Source organism: Colletotrichum godetiae (genome assembly GCF_030913485.1).
Source record: "Colletotrichum godetiae strain CBS 193.32 chromosome Unknown BDP55scaffold_3, whole genome shotgun sequence".
In the NCBI taxonomy this organism is placed as follows: Eukaryota; Fungi; Ascomycota; class Sordariomycetes; order Glomerellales; family Glomerellaceae; genus Colletotrichum; species Colletotrichum godetiae.
Window position 1 is genome coordinate 723,699 of NW_026851251.1, and position 23,363 is coordinate 747,061.

At 53.6% G+C, this 23,363-nt stretch overlaps 8 protein-coding genes across 8 annotated transcripts; 4 read left to right on the top strand and 4 right to left on the bottom strand.

Moving 5' to 3' along the window:
• Positions 1 to 745: 745 nt before the first annotated feature.
• BDP55DRAFT_599972 (major facilitator superfamily transporter) lies at positions 746 to 3,521 on the top strand. The gene is made up of 6 exons (XM_060571042.1): positions 746 to 1,336; positions 1,416 to 1,892; positions 1,982 to 2,305; positions 2,403 to 2,586; positions 2,661 to 2,777; positions 2,850 to 3,521. Exons 1-6 carry the CDS (start codon positions 1,130 to 1,132, stop codon positions 3,083 to 3,085), a joined length of 1,545 nt encoding a protein of 514 aa, XP_060435592.1. The 5' UTR covers positions 746 to 1,129; the 3' UTR covers positions 3,086 to 3,521.
• Positions 3,522 to 3,934: 413 nt separating this feature from the next.
• On the bottom strand, positions 3,935 to 6,083 carry BDP55DRAFT_208950 (uncharacterized protein). Its single transcript, XM_060565981.1, has one exon. It carries the CDS (start codon positions 5,727 to 5,729, stop codon positions 3,948 to 3,950), a length of 1,782 nt encoding a protein of 593 aa, XP_060435593.1. The 5' UTR covers positions 5,730 to 6,083; the 3' UTR covers positions 3,935 to 3,947.
• Positions 6,084 to 6,438: 355 nt separating this feature from the next.
• On the bottom strand, positions 6,439 to 7,580 carry BDP55DRAFT_540966 (leucine carboxyl methyltransferase; the record flags this gene model as incomplete). The annotated part of the gene is made up of 2 exons (XM_060568167.1): positions 6,439 to 7,262; positions 7,316 to 7,580. 2 exons carry the CDS (start codon positions 7,578 to 7,580, stop codon positions 6,439 to 6,441), a joined length of 1,089 nt encoding a protein of 362 aa, XP_060435594.1.
• A 2,474-nt stretch (positions 7,581 to 10,054) lies between these two features.
• BDP55DRAFT_626528 (ubiquitin carrier protein) lies at positions 10,055 to 11,246 on the top strand (the record flags this gene model as incomplete). Its single annotated transcript, XM_060571642.1, has 2 exons — positions 10,055 to 10,195; positions 10,311 to 11,246. The coding sequence occupies 2 exons, from the start codon at positions 10,055 to 10,057 to the stop codon at positions 11,244 to 11,246; spliced, it is 1,077 nt and encodes a 358-aa protein (XP_060435595.1).
• A 1,051-nt stretch (positions 11,247 to 12,297) lies between these two features.
• BDP55DRAFT_541464 (kinesin heavy chain) lies at positions 12,298 to 15,266 on the bottom strand (the record flags this gene model as incomplete). Its single annotated transcript, XM_060568220.1, has 3 exons — positions 12,298 to 12,544; positions 12,652 to 15,074; positions 15,144 to 15,266. The coding sequence occupies 3 exons, from the start codon at positions 15,264 to 15,266 to the stop codon at positions 12,298 to 12,300; spliced, it is 2,793 nt and encodes a 930-aa protein (XP_060435596.1).
• A 936-nt stretch (positions 15,267 to 16,202) lies between these two features.
• BDP55DRAFT_209008 (ubiquitin-conjugating enzyme E2 2) lies at positions 16,203 to 17,718 on the bottom strand. The gene is made up of 4 exons (XM_060565982.1): positions 17,316 to 17,718; positions 17,193 to 17,257; positions 16,904 to 17,128; positions 16,203 to 16,822 (listed from the first exon to the last, which is right to left on the bottom strand). Exons 1-4 carry the CDS (start codon positions 17,355 to 17,357, stop codon positions 16,699 to 16,701), a joined length of 456 nt encoding a protein of 151 aa, XP_060435597.1. The 5' UTR covers positions 17,358 to 17,718; the 3' UTR covers positions 16,203 to 16,698.
• Positions 17,719 to 18,292: 574 nt separating this feature from the next.
• On the top strand, positions 18,293 to 20,189 carry BDP55DRAFT_645049 (acetyl-CoA acetyltransferase). The gene is made up of 3 exons (XM_060573617.1): positions 18,293 to 18,639; positions 18,695 to 19,639; positions 19,691 to 20,189. The coding sequence occupies exons 1-3, from the start codon at positions 18,499 to 18,501 to the stop codon at positions 19,886 to 19,888; spliced, it is 1,284 nt and encodes a 427-aa protein (XP_060435598.1). The 5' UTR covers positions 18,293 to 18,498; the 3' UTR covers positions 19,889 to 20,189.
• Positions 20,190 to 20,441: 252 nt separating this feature from the next.
• BDP55DRAFT_541530 (PCI domain-containing protein) lies at positions 20,442 to 22,245 on the top strand (the record flags this gene model as incomplete). Its single annotated transcript, XM_060568225.1, has 3 exons — positions 20,442 to 20,797; positions 20,903 to 21,206; positions 21,280 to 22,245. The coding sequence occupies 3 exons, from the start codon at positions 20,442 to 20,444 to the stop codon at positions 22,243 to 22,245; spliced, it is 1,626 nt and encodes a 541-aa protein (XP_060435599.1).
• Between the last annotated feature and the right edge of the window lie 1,118 nt (positions 22,246 to 23,363).

A 23,363-nucleotide genomic window follows, 5' to 3' on the forward strand; every position in this document is an offset into this window, starting at 1 on the left:
TCCAATACGTGGCATGAAACGTGGATGTATGCATTCGAGTCTTCGGTCGTTACCTTGCGAAGCAAGTCGTGGGTTAAAGCTATCACAATTCTTCCTTATTTCCCTATAACACTCGCGATGCTAGCCTGAGCCTTGAGTAGCGATATAAAAGCGTACATACGAGCGACTTATTGCTGTGTATGTCCGGAGATACGATCGCGTCACTCAGCACCCCAAAGGCCGGGCCAATACTTGAAAATGGTTCCCGCGAATTTACAATCTGGAGCTGGAGAGACACTGTCCAACAGATTATTTCACCTCAACCCCGACAATCCCAATGTCTTACCGAAAGACGGAAAAGACGGATATACCACCGGGTTCCCAAATATGGCAACTTCAACAGTTGGAGATGGGTCAACCGTTTGAGGGGTAACCACCCTGCCTCCAAAATGCACCCTGACAGATCGGCCGCCCACAACCCTCATCTGATTGGCGTGCGCATCAGATCTCGCATCCACGCTCAGGCAAACAGAGGTTAAACATAATATCTTGGGGACGAGATGACCATGAGATAAAACAAGCCCGCCCGGCTTTCATGCCGGGCTCAGAAAAGAAACGTGGGGAGAGAGAGAGAGAGAGAGAGAGAGAGAGAGAGAGAGAGAGGCATTGTCTTGGGTTTGTGTGCGTCTGGGCGAATTGGAGTCGCGCGTGGTCGCTCGGAACTGCAGCTCACCCGCATGCGATGCTGCGACACACGCGTCATAAACTCCAACTAACCTCCTCACGCCCTACTGGGTACTCGAGCCCACGCTCGAGATCGGCGAGAATGCCGCTTCCCATGTATCCATAGCATCAACTGCCTTCGGTAGTCCATTTACCGAGCTTGCTACCGCAAGTTTCCCCTCATCTCTCCCCCATGTAATTGAATTAGTTCCCGTGTTTCCCCCTCTTCCCCACGGGGTAACGGAAATCCTACTAAGAAGTAGCTTAATACCAGAGAGGTTCTGCTTCCTTGTGCTACCTCGTCTTATTCCCTTGTGGGTTTAAGCTTCTCAAGGTCATCCCAACCTTCACTTATCGTCTTCTCTGTGACATAGCGACGACGACCCCCGGAAAACATTGACCAAGACTACAAGCTCTCGCCGGCACCATGGAGACCAACAAGCCCAGTATAGAGCAGGATGAGAATACTGTAAAGGGCGAGACCGAGAGCGTCATAAAGCCCACGGCATCGAACCCGACTCCGCTGGAATGGGCTCAACACTTCACAAGCCAGGATGAGGCCTGGCACAAGGCCATGGACAAGACTCTCCTTCGGCGTGTAGACCGGCGCCTCATGCCGACCCTCGTAGTCATGGTAAGTCTCAAAACTCGAATACAAGAGAAGATTCCATCAAAAGCTTCAAAAATCCTGACATGAAGTAAAACACCACCAGTACCTCCTCAACTTCCTCGACCGCTCCAACCTAGCCCAAGCCCGCCAGGGCACCCTCGAGCGGGATCTAGGCATGACGGGAACCGACTTCAACCTCGCCACCTCAATCTTCTTTGTCGGCTACCTCCTGATGCAGCTCCCCTCCAACCTCTTGCTGACCAAAGTAAAACCCTCCTTCTACCTCGCCGCCTCCTGCTGCCTCTGGGGCGTCGTCTCGACCTGCAACGCCGCCGCCGACTCCTTTACGCACCTCATTGTCATTCGCTTCTTCCTTGGCTTCGTCGAAGCCCCCTTTTTCCCGGGCGCCGTATTCCTCATGTCCTCGTGGTACACCCGCGCCGAGCTCACCCGCCGCATCGCCTACCTCTACGCTGGCAACGCTCTCGCCAACATGTTTGGCGGGCTCCTAGGCGCGGGCATCCTCGGCGGTTTGGAGGGGGCACAGGGGATCGCGGGGTGGAGGTGGTTATTCATCATTGTGAGTGTTTTCTCAATGCCCCCCCTTCCCTGCGTGAAAGAACTTAGATCCAAAGAAAGACAATGACTGACACAAATTTGCGACAACAGGAAGGCGTAGCAGCCATCGCATTCTCCCTCGTCGCAATGTGGATCCTTCCAGACTACCCCCACACGACCAAATGGCTCTCGGAAGAGGAGCGCGCCTACGCCGCCTGGCGCCTCATCGAGGACATCCAGGAGGCCGACACATACGGCGAGCAGAGCGTCCTCGACGGCGTCAAGATGGCCGTGCGGGACTACCGCCTCTACATCTTCGTCCTGATGCAGCACGTCTCCCTCATCTCGCAGACCTTTCAGTACTTTTTCCCAACCATTGTCGGGACGTTGGGGTACGGCAAGATTACGACGCTTTGGTTGACTGCTCCCGCGTGGGTATGTTGAATTTCTTTCCAGATGGGACTTCCATCCCAGAATGGATCACAGAATGGGGGTGAGGAGACAATATCAAGCTCATACTTTCTCTTAACAGGCCGCGACGTTCCTCATCTCACTGTGCGTCACCTGGTCCTCCGCAAAGACCAAAGACCGCTCCCTTCACATCGTATGCCTCACGCTCGTCTCCGCCGTCGGGAACGCCATCGCCACCGGCTCGAGCAACCTCGGCGCGCGGTACTTTGCCATGTTCCTCATGCCAATGGGCGCCATCTCCGCATGTAAGCTACCATGACGCTTAAAGCCGCTCACTCGGTAATAAATGTGAACGACTGACACAGTCTAAACCCCACAGATCAAATCATCGTCTCCTGGGTAGCAAACTCCTTCCCCCGACCTCTCGTCAAACGATCAGCCTGCATCGCTATCGCCAATATGATTGGCAACACGGCCACAATCTACGGATCCTATAGTGAGTCTCTCTCATTCTACCTATGAAGCGGCAGCCCGAGAACGACTGGACTGACTGACCACAACCAAAAAGTGTACCCGAGCAGCACAGGACCCCAGTACGTCCCAGGCGGCAGCGCCAACACGGCAATTTGCGTCCTCGTCGCCGCCCTCGCCCTCGTCCTTCGCTACCTGCACAAGTGGGAGAACAAGAAGCTCGAAAAGGCGGAGCAGGACGCCGCCGTGCTGGCCGAGGGAGGCGGCGAGAAGGCGGCGCCCGTCGATCTGAAGCAGGAGAAGAGGGCTGCTGGGTTCAGATACATCTACTAAAAGGGGGAAGAAGACGAGGTCTGTTTTTGAGTTCTGATTAATGTGTATCAGACGTAATCTGAGAAAAACAAAAAAGTTGTAGGGCTTTGTGTTTTTCGTTGGCGCTGAGTTTGGGAAAAATGGTCCCCAGCTTTTTTGTTGCCACAGGTTGGGAAAGGGTGTTGCCTCCTTTGGAGGACCTTGATAAGTCTGATGATACCTGCTCGGTTCGAAATCGAAGATTGGTAATGTCGGAGACCGGAGACCCGTGGAAGGTTGATTTTGAACTTCTCCTGCTCCTTCGAATGCCATTTGTAAACCCTTTCGTAAGAAGTGAACACCGGAATTACGTCTCTTGACATCGCAGCTCTGGTGCCAGGTCGATTTCGTCAAGTAGTCTCCACTATACGGAATTCAGCCTATTGAGACTTTCTAGTACATGTAGATAGGAATCATGCGTGCAATAATATGAAAGTTTTGACTGATGGAATATTGTCTACTTAATTAATGATGAGCATTTATTTGCATTGCAGAAGTCTCGATAGCGACGTCCCATTGAAGGGCCGCTTTTGATAGAGTCAATGTCATCGTAGGGGAGCAACTTAGCGGTAAAATGACTTGGATTTTATGAATTGACAAAATCTCTCGATGCTAGTTACACATCATTCATATATTGAATGTTGAATGTGGCGAATATCTCCTGGAATGAATCAAAAAACACTCACCGTCTTGTCTGATTCCCGACAGGGAATGCTTCAACCCGCTCAAAGTGCTTCCTTATACACAACCCCGATTTCCCATACAAACGTCGCCCGCGTGCTTTCTTCTAGAGTCTCAGATGGGCACTGCGTCCAATGAAGCTAACGATAGTACCCAAAGACTGTCATGGTACCTTATTTCCGAGAAAATCCAAATCTCTCCAATACAGTTTCTTGTTCTCTCGGAACAGGGTGGTCTCCACCACCCCCTCACCCATGGCTCCAACTCTGCGTATCTGATGAACACGGTCAGACTTGCGTGTGCCACTCCAGTCACCTATCGTGTCGATCTGTAGTAACTCCAAGCGGCAGCCTTGTCCACAAATTGTATCCCATACCGACTTGGCAACTTCTGCAGGTGTCAGCCCCGCCACGTCTGCCATTATCGGGTCTTCGACTATTCTCTGATATGCACGAGCTCTTCTTCTACACCCGCCATCCCCAGCCCGCACTTCAAGTGTCTCGTGTCGAAGTGTTAGGTAGAGATTTCGGAGGCTCTGCATCCGCCCGAGAGACTCACACGCCCCTGTCATCTCTGGTGAGCTCGTCTGGAACGTAGGCACAGTGAGCGTGAGTGTTAGATCCTGCACCCTGATGCATGTCTTAGACAGCACGCATAAGTCCTGTAATGTGACTCTGGGGGGATCCTGGCTGGAATGAGAGCCGTATGAAGGACGAATGCTTAGTTTGCGCAGCAATCCTCCGAATTTAGACAGCGCAAACTGTATGGCTAGTGAAGGTATCCGGCCCTCGAGTGAGAGGGATGTTAAGGTTGGCATGATGGCCAGAAACTCAACAGCCACATTTCCAGGTGCTCTTCCGTCCTCCCATGCAGTTCCGGGGCCCGCAAGAACTTCATTATAGTTCAACTCCAGACTTTCGAGTTGATGGAATCTGGCATGCATAGTAAGCCATGGTAACTCTCCAGGAGTTGCGGTCAATCTCAAATGACGCAGTGTCGCGAAGTCCGTCGCCTTGGACCATGCCCTAAGCCTATCCGGGTTGGTTCTCTGTAGTGTCAGAGACCGCAGTGTGCCCAGTTCTGGTGACTTTGAAATCTTCAACAGATCCTTCCCAGGTATGAGACTGTGATTGGCTGTTTGCGCGATCAACGCTTGCAGCTCACTCTCGAAATCCGCGCCGAATTTTCGCCTATGCCTGCCTCCAAAAACTGGTTCCAGCTCTACTGTCTTGAGGCTCGGTGATAGGCCTCCAATGAGACGCAGAATGGCGGATTCGTTTGTGTGTTCAGTGGACACCTGGAAATACTCTTTGATCGAGATGCCATGTAGTTGGGGCGCAAGAAGGAGGGCAACGTCATGGACATCGATGGCAGCGCCTTCGCTACAATGGAAATCGAAACCTCTGAGTTCTAGCCGACAAGTTGGGTGATGCGTGCGAATGGTTTCGAGGAGAAGAGGCGAAAAGCTGCTTTCATGTTCAATGACCATATTGGTCAGTCCGGGCAGGGCTTCGAGCAGTCTAATCATGGGGGTCCACGCTTCGGGATCGACAAAGGCATCGCGGAGGCGTCGGTTCTCGGGTGACTTGTGCTTGCTGTAGTACGCCCATTTATGTGTCATCGGCACTACCATCTGTCGGTCAGGCGAGTAGAGATCGCTGTGAGGGAGCGTCTTGTCATGGAAGGTCATCCTAACGCGCCTGACATGCCTGGCGGAGTTTGTGCGTCCCAGGACTGCGAGCCAGGAATCAACATCGCGCTGTAGCTTTCGAGGATGTTTGACGAGGATGTGGATGTCGCGGAACAAGAAGCCAGCGGCGGCGCCATGGAATGCTTTGTTGGTGAGGGAAAAGGAGGACAAATCCGGTCCAGCAATGCCGTCGAGATGCCCCGCGATGCTGATGAGGGTCTCCGCCGGAAGGATGTCCAATATTCTGGCGGTCATTGTCGCTTCAGTCGCTCGGCTGGTATTGCAGTCGCAGAAGAAGCAGTCGACGAGGATGAAGAAGGATAATCAGAGACATCGTGGGTGGGCTTGCGTCGACAGGAGACAGAGACGTGTTGGACGAGGAAAAAGCACCTCGGGCGAGGTTGGCTCACTTGCATCGTTTGCTAGAGAAGAGTGGGTTTGGAGTCCTGATAGGGAAAAGGGAAGAATTGGTTGGTGCAAGAACGCACACAAAGTCACCAACCAACGACAATCAGGAAGTCGGAAGTCGTGGGCCGACTTCCAACCGACGTGGGAACGGAAAAGACGCCGGGCTGGGAAGGTGTTGGCCGAGACAGTCAGGTCAAAGTAGGCGAGTTCTGCTCTTCCAGCGGCCAACTGCAGCTTGGCTGCTCGAGTACTACTACTAATAATAATGGAAGTGATTACCTCAGAAATAGACAAACCTTGGGGAGTTTTCCAACGGCCACACACGTAATGCCCATGCCCATGGCGGCTTCAAATAAGAGCTATTTGACCCTAAGTCCGCGAAGCCAAGCAGAGCCTCAATTGAGTTGGTGACGAATGGGGGGAAACATTTGTTTGTCAGAAGGGGGTAACTAACACTTCAGCGTTGGTTCACCGGTCTGAGACACATCTCGATTAATAATGTCTCCCGTCTGCTTAAGCGAAGCGGCACAGCTGTCTTGCGGCTTGCCTGAGTCACTCACAACTCCCCGTCGGCATTGCCCATCGTAAATCCGGCGCCTCTCCATCCCCATGCGATAACGTAGTGGTCAGCCAACAGCTTCCACTCCTCCACCTCGTCGAGGCCCTCTAAACGATCCACTCTCTCCTTTTCAGCACTTGGCACCCAGCTTTCCCAAATCCGTTCCACGGTCAGCGCTTTGGCGTGCTCGAAGCCTGCATCGCGGAGACGCTGCGTCTGATCCTGCGGCAGCTTGTAATTCTCCAAAGTAGGCATGCGTATTCTTCTTGCCGCAAGGTTGGAAGTCATCATCTTGCCGAAAGGGTCGTCAGGCCTGATTGGCTCGTAAACCACAATGGCAAGATGAGGAATCTCTTTCTCAAACAAAGATACGACTTCCTTCGTTGTAGATGTCTCTAGGTAACAGAGGCAACATTCCGAGATTATCAGAGTAGGGATATCTGTTCTGATGCCCGTAAGAGGTGTTGCGCCGTCCTGCACCATTTCTCGGAGATCCCGTGCATGACAATGGTACTTGTCTGACGAGGATGGCTGACAGCTCCATGACCCGTCTTCCTCAACCGAGGGGACTCCAAGGATGTTTCGCAATGGAGGGGCTGCCTGTACTATACGTGCTTTCTTGCGAACTGTGATTGAGAAGTCTATCTCATGGTAGATCAGCTGAGGCCTGTTTGCCCGAGGAAAGAGACGAAACGGGCGTGTGTCGGTGCCGGCGCCTAATGAGATGATTTGTCTCTCATTTGAACCAGGTTTCGCATTGTCAGTCTCGACCAAGAAGCTGTCAATGAGGTTGTCGAGAGCAACGGTCCTTGCGTAAGTGCCTGAAATAGAGGTCAGCCTCCATGTTTGGCGGAAGCAGACCAGAGACACGGACCTCGATTAATGATTGGGAGTCTCCTCGGAGGAGGGCCACTGGTGTTATCGACAAAGAAGTGTGCGTAGGGGTCGGCGAGATATCCCACGTTGACGGCACTCAAACGTGAGCCAGCAGCGTCATCGTCGGTTCCCTGAATCGTCTGATCATGAGTCGGGCCCGAGGACGATGGGCCACCGCCAGGACCTCTTCCGCGCCCGCGCCCGAACCGGCCACCTCTCGCTCCGCGAAGGGAAAGTAGGTTTGGTATTGGATTCCCGGACATGAGAAATGTTGTTGCGCGGGCGGGCGTGAGGTTGAAGATGTTCCGGGAGCAGCGTTGGTGAGTAGGTAGGTACGGGTGACGTAGGAGAGAAACTGCTAGGTGGGGCATCGTAGTGCAACGCTGAGTGTCCATCAGTGGAATAGGGTGTGGCCCGTGCCTAGACGCCTCCAACGGTCCGGAGCCGGCTCCGTCGTCCACTCAGGAACCAGCGCCAGGAACTCCTGCAACATCGTTCTCTTCCCTCTATTGCTGGTATTCGAACGATATCTAGGTGCCTCCGAGCTATGTCATATACTGAAGCCTCGATTCTGGTGAGTTGGGTTTAGTTGACATCCCTGGCCATGAAGTTTACCTACGTTTTTGGTCCCGATTTCCCCTAGTAGAATAGTCGGAGCCGCTACTCCCTCACACCTTTGAATAAACTCTGGGAAGTACCTTGGTTCTCGTATGGTAGGTTAGAAGTTGGAACTTCGATACCATCAAAGGGAAAAGAGATGGTTATTATAGGAGCGCTGCCTGCGACGACTAAGGAGTATAAACGATGTAAAATATGCGGCTGACGCTATAAGAGCTTAGACCTCTGGGATTCACAATCGCCTGGTCCGGAATTAATCTTTTCTCATCTGTGAGTTCACACGGATAGTACTAAAAATGTCCTCGGATCACTGTAGTGAGTTATACAGCTCAAACTGATGTAGTCATGTCGCTATTGTGTTTCCTTTGCAGAAGGCAATTCTAGTATCGCGGCCTAATGCCCCTCAGAATGTCTTGTCACTAAGCCAAAGAGGTCGGTGGCAGCTCAGTCCGTACTTAGTCCATCTTCCCATTGACCAAGGCCACCAAACAATTGCTCATCTGGGTAACATGGTCAAGGGGAATGTGTTGAGACTCAAGGGTATGCACAAGACTGACTACTGGCAGGCGAAGACTGTGAAGTCTGACCTTAAATGCTGAACGCTAATACATTACCAGTCATTGGTACATACAATTTGTCTACAATATCTAGACAATGGCAGTGACAACCATATCTACGGGCATGATAATGCTGACATACATGATCTGTTGGTACAATTCGAGGAAGTCCTGCACGTAGACTCGCAGACCAGAAGTTCAAAGCTCGGCTCTGGATGATTGTACTCGAATTACAATGTAGTCTTCGTGGAGCATGGAGACCAAAAAGTCCAACAAACACCGAGCGTGCGTGGCTCAACGTCTGATCAATTGGCTGTAGAAGTACCTAATGAATAAAGACACTGCCAACGAGGGCCAGCGTCACCATCAGAGGACCCCCAAAGCAAATGTCCGAATCCTTTCGGATATGTCGGGGTCGAGCGCCTCATGATCGAATAAGCTTCAGGAACATGCGCTGCTCCTTTTTACGGCCTTGGAAACGATTTGGGGGATCATCCGATATCCCGGATGGCATAGAGACTTTTTCGAAACCGATGAACAAATCTGATGTTGGTTATGCATAGACAGACACCGGGGGCCGTAAAAGTTGGCGCTACACAAAGGAAAAGGCAGATGCGAAGTTTCATGCACCTCCTCTCCCAAAGACCAAATGGCGAACAGAGCCGTCACGAAATAAGGCGATGCAAAGCGTGGTATATTTCCAAAGTCGACAGCCTCATTAAAAAGTCGACTCTGGCCGGGAACCTACACATACCTGATCTCAGCGAATGGATTGGAAGAAGCAACCTAAGTGTAAAAGTGGGAGCCAGCGTGAAGTTGTAGACATCGCAGGTAAGCAAGCATGCATGCCAGCGGCACGGAAATCAAGTAGCGCAGCAGCCCAACAGCCCTGCCTAGCGGCACTGCTCAAAGCCAAGGTGGATATTTCATGAGTTGATAGCCATTCAATCAGCCTTGGCTTCAATTCGGAATCCCTTTCGTAGGGTCTTCGCTCTTCGTCACTCGTCGCTTGTTCCTCGCTTGTCCGAGAGTAAGAAGTCGTATGGCGCGGCGCATCGCCATGGCTCCGTTCCACGTTACCGCCCATCCCGTTGGCTACTGGGGAGGCGATATGTTCAACATGGAAGGATCTAGTGGGTCGAAGGGGGGGGGGGGGGCAGCAACAGAGAGTGGCTGTGCCTGCCTGCTGCCTGGCGAAAAGCTGCCGCTAAGGTAAGACCTATCCTTCGTGCCTTCCCATGCCTCCCCAGATCCCGGCATAGGTACGGACAGCAGTAGCGTCCTCTGCAAGGTACTTTCTTCCTTGCTGCGTCTCACGCGTCACGTCAAAGTACTCCGTAGATTGACCCCCCCCGACGCAGGAGCTGCGCAGTGACCAGTGACATGTTCAAGTGAATCGCCGCCTAGAGTTCGTTTCCCTTTTGACGTCTGACACCCCTCCATTCCCTAACGATTCTTTCCTTACCATTCATTTAAAAGAACCTCCAAACCGCAACAATCTCATATTCTCCTCAACATCATCATCGTAAATTTGATCTTTGGGAACCAAATAAACCGCAAACATGTACACGCGGCTGCAGCACTTCGCCGACGCCGTCTATAAGAGGGCCGTCGAAGAGTCTCCTCGCGAACCCGAGCTTCCCGGCTGGACCTTTTGGGTCTTCCTCGCCGACTTCATCGTCTTCCTTCCCGTCATCCTCTGGGTAAGCCTTGTCTCCTCCCCTTCGAGCCACCTTCAATCAGGCTCTTCTTCATGCGTATCATGAACTCTTTCCCACTAACACGCGCCCCTTCTAGACGACCTACACTCTCCACCAGGTCTACCCCATCTTCGCCATCGTCGAGGACGAGAACCCGCCCGCCTACGACCCCGTCAACCTCGCCGAAGATGAAGGCGCCATCCCCTCCGCCGGCCCCGAGGTTCGCCCCGACGGCCCCATCCCCCAGAACAAGATGACCGGAGGCCGACCCACCACCGTCACCTCCTCCATCCGCTCCATCAACCGCCTGCTGACCACCTACGGCGGCTGGCGCGCAAACTTCCGCGGCATCGGCGTCTACCTCGTCCAGGCCCTCGCCACAAACTTCCTCTATGGCATCTTTTCCTCCTTCCTCCCCAACATCCTCGCCTCCCTCGCGACCCTCCTCTCGGCCCTCGCCCTCGTCCAGCTCTCCACCGTCTGGGTCCACATCGTCATCACCCCTCCGAGCCCCGAGCACTTCTGGAAGCGCCTCCCGCCCTTCAAGCGCACCTTTGACGCCACCGCGAAGCCTGTCGCCGCCTACTGGCTCACCCAGCAGGTCGCCATCTGGGTCCCCATCGCCGTCGGCTGGGCCCTCGGCCTCGACCTCCCCAACTTCGAGTTCGGCAAGCCCAATTCGGTCGTCTCCCAACCCCAGAGCTCCGACGCCTGGAAGAGCATCGTCATCACCCTCATCAGCATCGCCTTCCAGATCATCATCGTCATCCCCGCCCACGTCGTCCTCGTCCGCGTCCAGGCCTCCCTCATCCCCGAGGAGGCCAATACCATCATCCCCTTTGACCGCTCCTTCGAGGGCAAGGTCGAGCCCCGCGTCGTCGGAGGCAAGGGCTATGCTACCATGGACGACGCCTGGAGCGGGTTCTCCCGCAACGCCTGGAAGCGCCTGGTCATTCTCTACGTCAAGATCTTTGCCGTCTCCTTTGCCACTTTCGCGCTCATGGCTGCCGTTGTCATTCCCGAGATCATTGTCTTCAGCAAGCTCGCCAAATAAATATTTGGTTCGCATCTGACATCTACAAACGCCACGTCTCAACTCTCAGGCTATTGCAATTACAATCGGCTATCCCCTAACAGCTCGCAAAGATCCGTTAATGGGAGGAAAGCAGATAAGACTTCTAGGCCGTACTTGAAGTAGCATTACCATGCTCCAAACCGTCTCTAGCTGGATAGTAGTATCTGCTTCATGTCTTATTATCATTACTCCATACCCCATATTAAACAAAGAATGAAAGAATTGAATATTGGAATCACTTAAATCACCATGGCCATCACCAGTATCATAGGAACGTGAACAGCAAAGTCTTTCTTTCTAGTGTCATTAAACCGTCAAGTGTCTTGGGTTTCATAAGTAGTGAGGTCCTTTCGTGAACAATACCAACTCCCCAGACAATGCAGTAGCGGCAGCAAAAAGAGGCAAAGAGTTGCCTCGTCAGCTAAGCCGTTCTTCTCATCCATCCTGTGTGTTTGTGGCCGTCTTGTGTTTGTCGTCCACCCACCCGCACACGCATGATATGGATCTCTTCATTCCCTTCAACCCTTCTCTCCTCCACACCATCCTCTACACAATTCACTGCCACCCAAATCTTTCCTTTGACCAGGACAAAAAAACAAGACAAAAGACCGCCCAGAAACGTGCTTGACAAGCCAGAATCCAAGAGCAATGCAGAACCCTGCCCAAACAAAAGAAAAGGAGGAAGAAGGAAGAATTCAACATTAAAGGAGTGGGAAAAACCTCTCCTTTGCCTAATTTGTGCTCGAGCTTGCATGTGGATCTTTGCCAGGTTCATCATTATCTTCTTCTCATCCAGTATACTGACCAAGAAAAAAGGTAAAAGAAAGGCCTCTGTAAAGAGCAAGAGAGTAGTGCCGCTGCCAGGGTTAACACAGCAGGGGGTATAGCGGTCTAGTCCGCACCAAGCTGTGATCTAACTTGTACTTTGTCGTGTGTCTATCCATAGGATGAGGGCGTATCTCCCTGGACGGTATCCCGACATAAGGGGCCCCAGAGGATCAAGGGTAAAACAAGGCACGTGGCGCGCAACTTAGGACTTCTGGGAGAAGAACCAGCTGCTTCTCTTGCCAGCACTGCCCTCGTTCTGCTGAATGCTGTTGATAACGGGGATGGAGGGTCCCTGGTTATCAGCACCGCCACCGCGGAGAGGCTTGGCGATGCGGCTGCCAGCGCCAGAGAAGCTGAAGCCACCCAGTGAGGGAGAGTTCAGGCCGCGAGTGCTGCCAGCCTTGGCAGCCTCCAATCTCTCCTTGACAGCAGCAAGTTGAACCTCAAACCTGCAGAGCACAAATCGTTAGCATTGGCACGGCACAAAACAGAGGAGAACAATGGGATTGAGAGATTGAGGGGCAGGCAGAAACATGGGTCGCGAGGGGGGTCGTACTTGTGGTTCGCAGAAGCCATCTTCTCCTGGCTATCCTGTAGCAGGCTCTCCAGGCTCTGAATGCGCTCGTTACGAGCAATGAGTTTACGCTCAGCAATGGCCACCTCCTTCTTGAGCGCCGAGTTCTGCTCGACGAGCTGGCGCTGAACCTGAGTAAGCTGCTCAAGGTTCCTCTCCAGGAAGGCCATCTTCTTCTGTTGGGCCCTGTTGTTGGATGACCGAAGCACATTGTTATATTGCTCTCTAGTCTCGTCAAGCGAGATTTCGAGCTCAACCACACGCTCGCAACGGTTCTGAAGATCGCGCATGAGGCTCTTCTTCATGATATCGAACTCGGCAATCTGCTGCTGAATCGACTTGCCGTTCGCCATGGGTGCGGCGGTACCAGCCTTGACTCTCTGTTGGAGATCCTCGATAAGGGTCTTCATCTTTGAGTTCTCAGCGGCCTTCTGGGCAATCTCAGCCTTCAGCTCATCCACAAGCTCCATGGATGTGGTCTGCTTGTTAGAGTAGGCACTCTCCAGGCGAGCCTTAATCTCCTCGACATCGTTCTCTCCGAGGTTGCGAGTCAGAAGCTCCTCATACTCCTGCTGGAGAGCCGAGAGGCGGTCTTCGAGCTCGGCTCTACGGCGGGCATCGGCTTCGCTCGAGGAGGCGCTGTAGACGGATAGCTCGGCTTGTCTTACGATTCCTTGGATCTCGACGAAGCGCGACTTGAGAGCCTGAAGCTCATCAGGGTTAACAACCTCACCAGTGGAGCTGACTTCGTGAAGGGCCTCCAGTTGGGAGATAGCCTCTGAGATGGCCTTCTCGTTGTCGCTGAACACATCGGCGCCAAGGTCGAAGCCAGCCATCATCTGGGCCATCTTCTCAGCCTTCTTCTTTTCCTTCTCATCGAGCACGGCGCTTGTTTCCTTGGCGCTCATCTTCACGTCGAGAAGCTGCTGCTTGACCTCGTCCAGCTCCGCAGTCAACTCGGCATTTTGCTCCTTGAGCGCATCCATGGTGATCTGCGCCTCCTTGCCCTCAAAGGTAAGTCGCTCAATTTGCATCTTGACCTCGTTCACCTCCCCGTTCAGCTTCTCATTTTCCTTCCCAGTCTTTGCATCGTGTTCCTTGAGGTAGGCAAGCTCCTCCTTGGTCTCCCGAAGAGACTTTTCTGCCGCGTTGTACTGAGACTCCTTCTCGGCAATTTGATCCTGTAGCTCGTTCTCTCGGCGCAGGAACTCGTCGCGTTCATCTTTGTCAAGGGGTAAGCTTGGTGTTCCTGATCGCTCTGAAATGGCTGGGGTCTCGGATCTGCTATCGGGCAACAGGCGGGATGGTGTTGAAGGGCGAGGCGCCTTTGCTTCGGCCTTGGTCCCGGCTACACCATCTGCAGATAAGGGGGCCACCCATCTGTCCTTGGGAACGGCCTCTCCGGCACGCCAGAGCTGAACTTCGCCTTCCAAATTTGAGAGATAGGTTTCGAAGGTCGAGATTTGACCTCTGGCCTTGCCGAGCAAGGCTTTAAGTTCGGAGGGACTTAGCTCGGCGTTGATCTTGGCCTTGTTCTTGATCGCCTTTGCACGAGTACCGAATCGGAGGGTGCCGAGGGTTTCAGCGTCGTTGTAACTACTGGGAGAGCAATTAATGATGAGGGTTGTCCGACTGTTACCTCCCAGAGATTCTTGAAGGATACGGGTCAACTTGGAATCACGATAGGGGACGTGGGAGGATCTGCCGTCGGTCAAGGCGTTGATGACCATCCCGAGAGCACTCAAACTCTTGTTGATCTTCTTTGCTTCCTCCAGCGTCTGACCACTGGCGCCTGTCTTTCCAACCTTTTCGCTACCGGCCAAATCGACCAGGAAAAGCTGGCCACTCTTTGCCGATCCGGTCTCGACATTCTTTTGGGTAATGGTGACGACGAAGATGGAATGCGAACGGGAAGATTCCTGGTTCATGTTGGTTGCAGCAACAGCTCGGGCGTTTCCGCCTCTTCTCATAACCTCGTACACCTCCTGAACGCTGGAGACGTAGACCTCGAGAAGACCCTTGACGTAGACACCGCGATTCTTTTCTTCATGAACGGGAAGGTTGTCGTTTTGGGGCGCAAGCAAATCGCGAATCCTCTCCATGTAGATTTCCATATAACTGACTCGAACCGTGTACTCGATAGTGCTGGGACTAGACATGATACTGGCGAAGATCTGTTCGATGATACGGGGGATAATGCCTCGGCCTTCCTCGTCGTCGATGCTGGAACCCATCATGGTATAGGATTTTCCGGCTCCCGTCTGGCCGTAGGCGAAGACGGTTCCATTGTAACCGTTGAGGATATCGTCGACAGTCGATCGGATGGAAAAGTCGAAAATATCGGACTGCTTACATTCCATGTCGAAGACACGGTCGAAGGTGAAGGAGCCCTGGGCCTCCTTGGACTAGAAGCATATGAGTCAGCTAGGTGCCCGCATGCGCAACATCAAGCACCAAGTAGGGGAAGCACTTACGTCGAGAGTACATGTTTCCTCGCTGCTGAAGGAGACGATGGGCTGGCCGCCCGACGCCAGTTCCACTTTGTTCTGTGGACGGAATCGGGCCACGACCTTGATACTGTTGTTTGCGCCAGACATGGTGACGGTATTTCAGACCAAGCGAGGTCGAAGCCAATGTCGTGGGGTTGCGATCGGGACAAGATGCTGCAGGATAGGGGGGTGTGGTTGCGAGGCACTCGGCGGCCGCAGCTCGGCAACGGGGGGGTTTGTGTTGAAAGGACACACACAAACAAGGCGGGTGGGATGAAATGACGGTGTGCGGATGTGGAAAAGCTGCTAGAATGACATATCGCAGGTGTTGCAGGGCGATGATGCAAGGAGAAACGAACAGCGACAGCACAAACCAGCGGCAGTAGCAGCCAGAAAGGCAGTCGGTCAGAAAGCGAGAGAGGAGGGAGATGTGTGGTTGTACTGTTTGGAAAACGGCGTTTGGGGGGGGGGCTTTTGGGGGGTTGAGATGTAAATGACGGGACGCGCTAGAAATCGCGTAGAATTATTTGATTGTAGCAAGACAAAGCACAGAATGCAGGTGCGGAGGGGGAACGTAAGGTCCACGGGTACCTTCCCACAGTTCCTTCAGTTCCCAGAGTCACAAGTCACTACCTAAGGCTAAGATACTCTTCATGCCCCATCCTCCCGGTCGCCGGCCTCCAGTACTTCGCAGAGGGAATGGAGACAAGAAAAACAGACCAATCACATCCTGCCATGGTCACTTCACGCTGGTCGTTTCATCCCCACCTCGTCGTCCTTCCCAAAGCACAGCCGAGGGGTCTCCCCGTCCCAGAAGGGCAAAGTCCCCTGTTCCTCTGCTGGAATGGACGGATACAGCACACTGACCATCACGGGTAGGCATGTTGGTACAATAGATGGCCCGGTGCATTACACACTAATTAGAGGAACACCCGGCCGAGCACGCGACAGAGATTGCTGACGAGAGTTTGCACTTTGCACGGCTGACCAAGTGGACTGGGTTTTTGGGAATGGCCTTTGGGGCGAGTCTTATCATGGTGGACTGCTCCGCTTTCGCCAATGAATTCATAATAAACAACTACGGGCCGCATGTTGTTCAACAGATTTGGTATTTCGCTACTTATGAGGTCCCAAATGCACTTCCCACGAACTCCCCTGTAAAGCCAGATGAAGACGAACCTAACGTCACCGACAACGGGTGACTCAACGGATAGGAAAAGCAAAGCACGTCCACGAAACGCCTATCGCAACATGGGGTCGCCCCAAAAGCCACTTAGAGAGGACAGCACGAGCCGAAACGCCAAATCCCCCCACTCCCACCTCATCGGGTACCCCAGTTGCTTAATGCGAAGCAAATCAAGACATGTGTCTGGTTAGCCCTGGGTGTAGCTCATGTCAATCTGCCCCTCGTACGGCCCTCTAGCATCCCCTCGCAGCCCAGCAGCTTATTCCTACACGAGCCATACCCTGCTGAAGTAAGGCGCGGACATTCTCGTTCATAACAGTCGTATGTATGCGTCGTCGTGATGATCGTGACGATTTAGTCGTCCCAGCTCTTCTCAACCGTCTCACGAACCCGCTTCGTATACTCCTTCCGGTTGTCCTTATAGAGGTTCGACGCTTCAACGTTCGCTGGGGAGCCCGTGTTTGGGTCGTTGAGCAAACTAATGATGCAAGTTAGCCAACAAACAGCTCCGTCGCTCATAGAGTGGCATCCGGGATCCACCGAATAGGACAGCTCTCACCTCTGAATGCTCGTCAACACTGCCGCGACGTCATACGTGGGACTCCAGCGATTCTGTAGGATATCCAAGCAAAGCTCTCCTGTGGCGTAGACATTCGGGTGGAACATCTGGCTGATGAACTTGACCGCGGGGGGCTTGTTGGGGTATTGCTCCTCGAACTGCATAACGAGTCTGAAAGTACCGTCTTCGAATGGGGTATCGGCGGGGCCAATAATCACGGCGTTCCTAGAGAATGCCTTGTCAGTCGCCATTGGCACGTCCGGCAGGTTCGGAGTTTGGCCAAGCATACCAGGTCATGACGTTATCGGGGACAGGCGAGGCAGAAACGCCGGCGGGAGGATCAGTCTGCATACGCTGCTCATTGCGTTAAGATCGTACACATAATAACGGCATATCGAGGATTGTAGCTAACCTTGAAGTCGCGCATCAAGCGACGGCGGGCGGCGGTAGACATGGTGGCGGTCGGTAACTGATTACCAAGACTGAGGGGTCGGAGGATCGCAACGGCCGTCGATGAGGGACGGAAGAGAACCAGAGAGTTGATTCAAAGTGTAAGTGATCGTTGCAGATGGACTCGCTGGGTATCAGCAAGCTGAAAATTCTGAGGATCTTCGTCGCTGACGATGTGTGATGGAGAAAGTTGTAGAATGGCCGGACGGATCACAGACAACAGTCCGAAAGAATGGCGCGGGAAGCACTCACCTTCACCACCGCCTTCCGCTTGGGCCAATGGGTGGGTCTCACATTTTGGTCCAATCACGATAGGCGATACCAAGCGCGAATCACCCGATAACAAAATGGCACTCAAGGCCAAAGGGTCTCCAACACAAACGCCTGCGGCAGTCACGACTCAAGCCTCTCTTCATGACGCCGTCTGAGGCCTCAGGTTGGAGCATTTATTGATTGCTTCTGACAGACACTTGGAGGGTTTTGGTGTACTGCCTGCTACATTTTCATGTTGCTGACAGTCGCATGTACCTTACCCTAAGAACAGTCCAAGGTATTGAAAGATACTTACTTGCATCAACTCGCATGTAACTAGCGAGGTGTAGCTTTTCTTCCACATGGGCGGGCAGCATTTTAGTTTGGAGTTGGACTCGTTCAACTGTTATATTTGCGCCGCAGCATCGCAATAACGGCGATCATCCATACTTATGCTGCGAAATTCCGGGGATAAATGTCATCCAGAATGCAGGCAAGAGTGACATCGTTGCAGAGACAGCCGGAACCGGTTCCACCCCTTTGGCCCGACGAGCTTTCCGAGCGGAATTGGGGCTACTCCCACGGTCCGGGGTGGGGGATCGGTTCCTCCAAAGACCTGGGGGAAGTGACCTCACTCCTCACTTGGAAGCTCGGCCCCGCCCTCGTACCTCTCAGACACCCCCCTCTCTTAAGCCGAGGAAGACCGCAGAACCTGGGGTATTGTCATCCCGCGCCTTCCACATGCTCGCTTCATCCCTCTGAAGTAAACTGTCAAGCCACCATCCTATCTTTTTTCTTGTTCCCTTTTCCTTCTGCAAGATCGTCTCAAGTCGCTATCACTTTGTGCATTTCTGCTGCGAAACCCCGGATATCAATTGTTAACATATACCACCATGTTTATGAGGCAGTCATCGAGGCTTCCTAGCCAATTCGCTAGGCAAGCGGCTTCCCGCCAGTTCTCCACGCGAGCTGCGCTTCGGCAAGAGATTCGGGACGCATACATTCTCAGTGCCTCAAGAACACCGACAGCGAAGGTAATGACAACTCAGTAAGCTTCTACGAAGCCCCCATAACTAACACGGCCACCAGTTCAATGGCTCATACACGAGCGTAACTGCGCCGAAGCTGGGCGCCGTCGCCATCAAGTCCGCTCTCGAAAAGTCCAAAGTTCCCGTCGACAAGATCACCGACGTATACATGGGCAATGTCCTACAAGGATCAGTTGGGCAGGCGCCGGCTCGCCAGGCCTCGATCTTTGCCGGTCTCCCGTCTAGTGTGGAAGCGATCACCATTAACAAGGTCTGCGCATCCGGCATGAAAGCTGTCGTTTTTGCTGCACAAAATATCCAGCTCGGTCTCTCGGATGCGCAGATTGCTGGTGGCATGGAGAACATGACGAGGGTGCCGTACTATGTGCCTCGCGCTTCTAGCTTGCCCCCGTTCGGGCATGTGAAGATGGAGGACGGCCTGATCAAAGACGGCTTGACCGATGTCTACGACCAATTCCACATGGGCAACTGCGCCGAGAACACGGCTAAGAAGTATGAGATTTCTCGCGAGATGCAAGACGAGTACGCTATCGAGTCTTATAAGCGCGCCCAGGCTGCGTGGAAAGCCAACGCCTTTGCCGAGGAAATCGCTCCCGTCACCGTACCCGGAAGGAAGGGCGACACAGTTATCGAGTCTGATGAGGGATACCTCGACGTCAAGTTCGACAGGGTACCTACTCTGAAGCCGGCCTTCGTGCGCGACGGCACCGGCACTGTCACCGCTGCCAACTCCTCCACGCTGAACGACGGTGCCAGTGCGCTTGTTTTGGGCAGCAAGGAGATTGCGCAAAAATACGGTTCCGGTTCTCGAGTGTTGGCAAAGATCTGCGGCTCGGCCGACGCCGCGGTTGATCCTATCGACTTCCCCATCGCTCCAGCTAAGGCGGTGCCCATTGCGCTTAAGAGGGCAGGTATCACCAAGGACCAAGTCGCCGTGTGGGAGTTCAACGAAGCTTTTGCCGCTGTTATTAAGGCGAACGAAAAGGTACGTGAAGCGTCTACAGTTGATCGATAGCGACTAACAGCCATGGCGTAGATCCTCGGATTGGAGGGTGCCCGAGTCAACCCTCTCGGTGGAGCAATCTCCCTCGGCCACGCTCTGGGTAGCTCCGGATCACGAATTATCGTCACTCTGCTGCACCAGCTGAAGCCCGGCGAATATGGTGTTGCGGCCATCTGCAACGGAGGCGGCGCGGCCACGGCAATCGTTGTGCAGCGCATCGAGTCCGTGTGATTGGCCATGTATTCGTCGTCGCGGGTAGGCTTCCCGGCAGCGTCTAGGCCGGGTGGAAAGGGGAAGCGGCATGCATGAGGTGCTTAGCTTCATGCGTGACTTGGGAGCTATTTCCCGCTCAGATTGTGGTGATCATAACGGATTCGAGGCGCGTTGTATGAGAAGGCGTAAAATTGTGAAAAGCATATTATGTTTGGATGCTATTGGAATACAATATCCCATGTAGAACACTTGACGCAGATCATCAGTAAATGTAACCCTTGACAAAGTAATATGTTGAAGCTAGGAAAAGTGACGACCGACCAGCCCCATTTAAGGATCCGCATTGGCCCAGCGCGAACGTCTCACCGAGCACGTACCCTTGTTCCCCGTACACCGAAGAATCCACCTCAACTCACCTCACCTCGTCTGAGCTCGAGCTCTCACACACACCTTGGACTTCCACCTTCATCACAACCCGCAAGATCTCCTCGCCTCGATTTTCACGATTCGCGGCCTCGCCCCCCTCCCCACATGAAGCTTCAACTTCGGCACCTCAAACCTCGTGCCAACGATGTCCCTAATAATCCAATTCCTCAGCCAGATCCGCACATTCGTCCGTGCTCAGAACATTGACGAGCTCCGGAACTGGCTCCTCGTTGAGCCCAACGCAAACAAGCAATATCACGCCCTCGCGAATGAGCTGAGGACGCAGTTTCGCTCATCACGGCATGGCGCCAACGGAACAAGCAGCACAGCCCTTGAGAGCACGATTGAGAAATGCCTCCCCGAAGAGGACGACGTGCCCGAGGGCCAGGGCTCGCCATGGCCGGGCTTTGTGACTTTCATGAAGGACTACATGGTATTCTGGCGCGACGTCGATTATGACGACCTTTTGGGCGCGCATACGCTGCTCAGCGGGCTGGTGAAGTGAGCTACCGACGAGAATCCATCATCACCTCTACTGGCGCGGACCTCGTGGCCCTCACACGTGCCTTTCAAAATGGAAGCAGCAGTTGGCTAACACCCATATAGCTCCTGCAGTACCGCTTTTGCCCACCCTACCTATGGAGGCATGCTCCTTAAGACGGCAATGTCACTCTGCGAGTCTCTCTCGCGTCTGACAATGATGTTGTCAAAACGTCCTGACCTCACGCGCAACATCCGCAACGTCGACGCCGACGACCGCAAGTCGATTGCCGAATCTTCGGCGGAGATCATCCAAAAGATCTTTACCACCTGCCTAACGGACCGCTCCAGCGCGCGGTACAGCAAGCCGGAAGGCAAGAAGGTTGGCGTTTACATGTTTGCCAACCTAGTGCTAAAGCTTCTCTTTGCTGTACGTCTTCTGTCTCCATTCCTTGTGCCCTAGTTTGCGTACGCCTTGAACGTGTTGACTGATGGACGCCCAGTGCCGGAGAACGCATCTAGCGAAACAAATATTCACAAACATCTCCACAAACTCGCCACCACTATCGTTCTACCCCGCGTCACAGCGCGTCAACTTCCTCTACTACCTAGGCCGCTTCAACCTCGCAAACTGCCACTTCCTCCGCGCGGCGCTCTGCCTTGAAGAAGCGTACCTTCAGATACCGCCGCCCCTCACATCCCATCGCGCCCTGGTCCTCAGCTATCTCGTCCCCTGCAACTTCTTGCTCGGCCGTCTGCCCTCTCAGCTCCTGCTCTCTCGCCCAGAGGCATCAGCCCTCGTCCCCGTCTACCAACCACTGATCCAAGCGATCCGAAAGGGCGACTTTGTCCTCTTCCAGCACACGCTAGCCCAGCATGAAAAGTACCTCTTCGACAAGGGCCTCCTCCTCGTCCTCACCCACCGCCTCCGACCTCTTCTCTGGCGCTCCCTCTCCCGCAGGACGTTCCTCCTCACCTACGCCCCGGGCCAAGACGACGCCAACCCCTCCAACACAAATCGCCGCGCCGCAACAATGGACCTCGCAGATCTCCACGCGACATCTCAGTACCTCCAGCGCCGACTCGAAGGCTACATCCCCTCTAAATCGCCCTCCTCCTTCGCACCGTCTACAGCATCCCCCGCCTTCCTCAGAGCAGTAAGCCACGACGCGGCTTCGACGCTCGTCCCGCCGCCCGGCGGACCCAAGAAGCTGCGCCCCAATGAGGGACTGGTCTGGGGCAACTCCCCAGTCGAGATGGACGACGTGGAGATGAACGTATCGGTGCTGATCCAGCTCGGTTTCATGCACGGCTTCATTGCGCATTCGCAGGGGAGGTTCGCCGTCATGGGCGCCACGAAGAGGAGCCCCGTGTTGGCTGGGTGGCCGACGCCGTGGACGGCTATTCGGGAGAGGCAGTACGAGGAGGACCTGGACTTGGATCATGTGCCTGGGTGGGTGAAGGGTTGAGCGAAGCAATCATTGCAGGACTGTCTCAAGTGGCGAGCCTGAAAGCGCTTTTGGGGAAAAGCATGGTTTCTATATAGATGCTGGAGCTTACCGATTCATGGAAAAGGAAGAAATGATACCCTATTCGCATCTTAGCCTCGCATGCTGATTTGATTGTTTTCGGTGTGGTCTGCTCAAGACGCACTCGTGGATTTGACCGGTCGGGCAAGGTGTGGAATCCTGGAATTGATGGTCTAATTCTACGCAAACAGTGAATGATGTGGACTTGTGTTAAGTCACCGCGCGAAGTTCCCGTCTACTGGGGCTGGTATCGCTAATGTCAGATAGCGTTCTCTTGTCTTCACGTCAATCATGGTGTCTTGACCGAGGTGGGGCGGCAGGCCAAGATCAATATCAACACCATCAACCACGCAGGCGAAAAGGATGGAGGAGAGCATCGATGTCCAGGTAGGCAATCACTCTGACCCGACAGGGAGCATGGACTACAAGAAGGGCATGTCAATGGAGATGGAGATGGCTGCCGTCTCGACAGGCAAAATCATCATGTTGAAATCTATCTACCTCATGGATGGGAATGTAGCGAGTCCATGGGGGCCGTTGAAGACGAATTTGACGATATATTTTCTCAAAACACAACCAGGCATCGACATCATCACTAGGCACCCAGCAATCTCCCCAACAACAAACGTACAAGCGTCCACGTCTGCGTCCGCGATAGGTAGTCAATAGTCCAGCATCACAGAAAAAAGAAAGACCTTCTTCACCACGACCCAAACAAGGGGCCGCAAGCAATGAAAGCAAAACAAATCTCCAATCGAGAAGAATGAGGGTTTCAAAAATTCCCTAGCCAACCGAAGCCAACTAGGAGTGGTCATAGTTATAGTTTTCAACTAGCAAAAACACGATCTCGGACGAATCCTCACTGATACGCGTAAAGCCCTTGCACTCAGATGAAGAAGAAAAAAGCAGAAAAAGGAGCTGAAAAAGGGCGTGGGGTCGAGGGGGTTTTATAGGTAGCTGCTCTTCCAGCACCCACAAGGGTGCGCGGTACCTGGAGGGAGGCAGCCGCGGTACGTATCTTTGGCCTCAGGGGCCTCAATGTCCTGAGCCTCACTCCC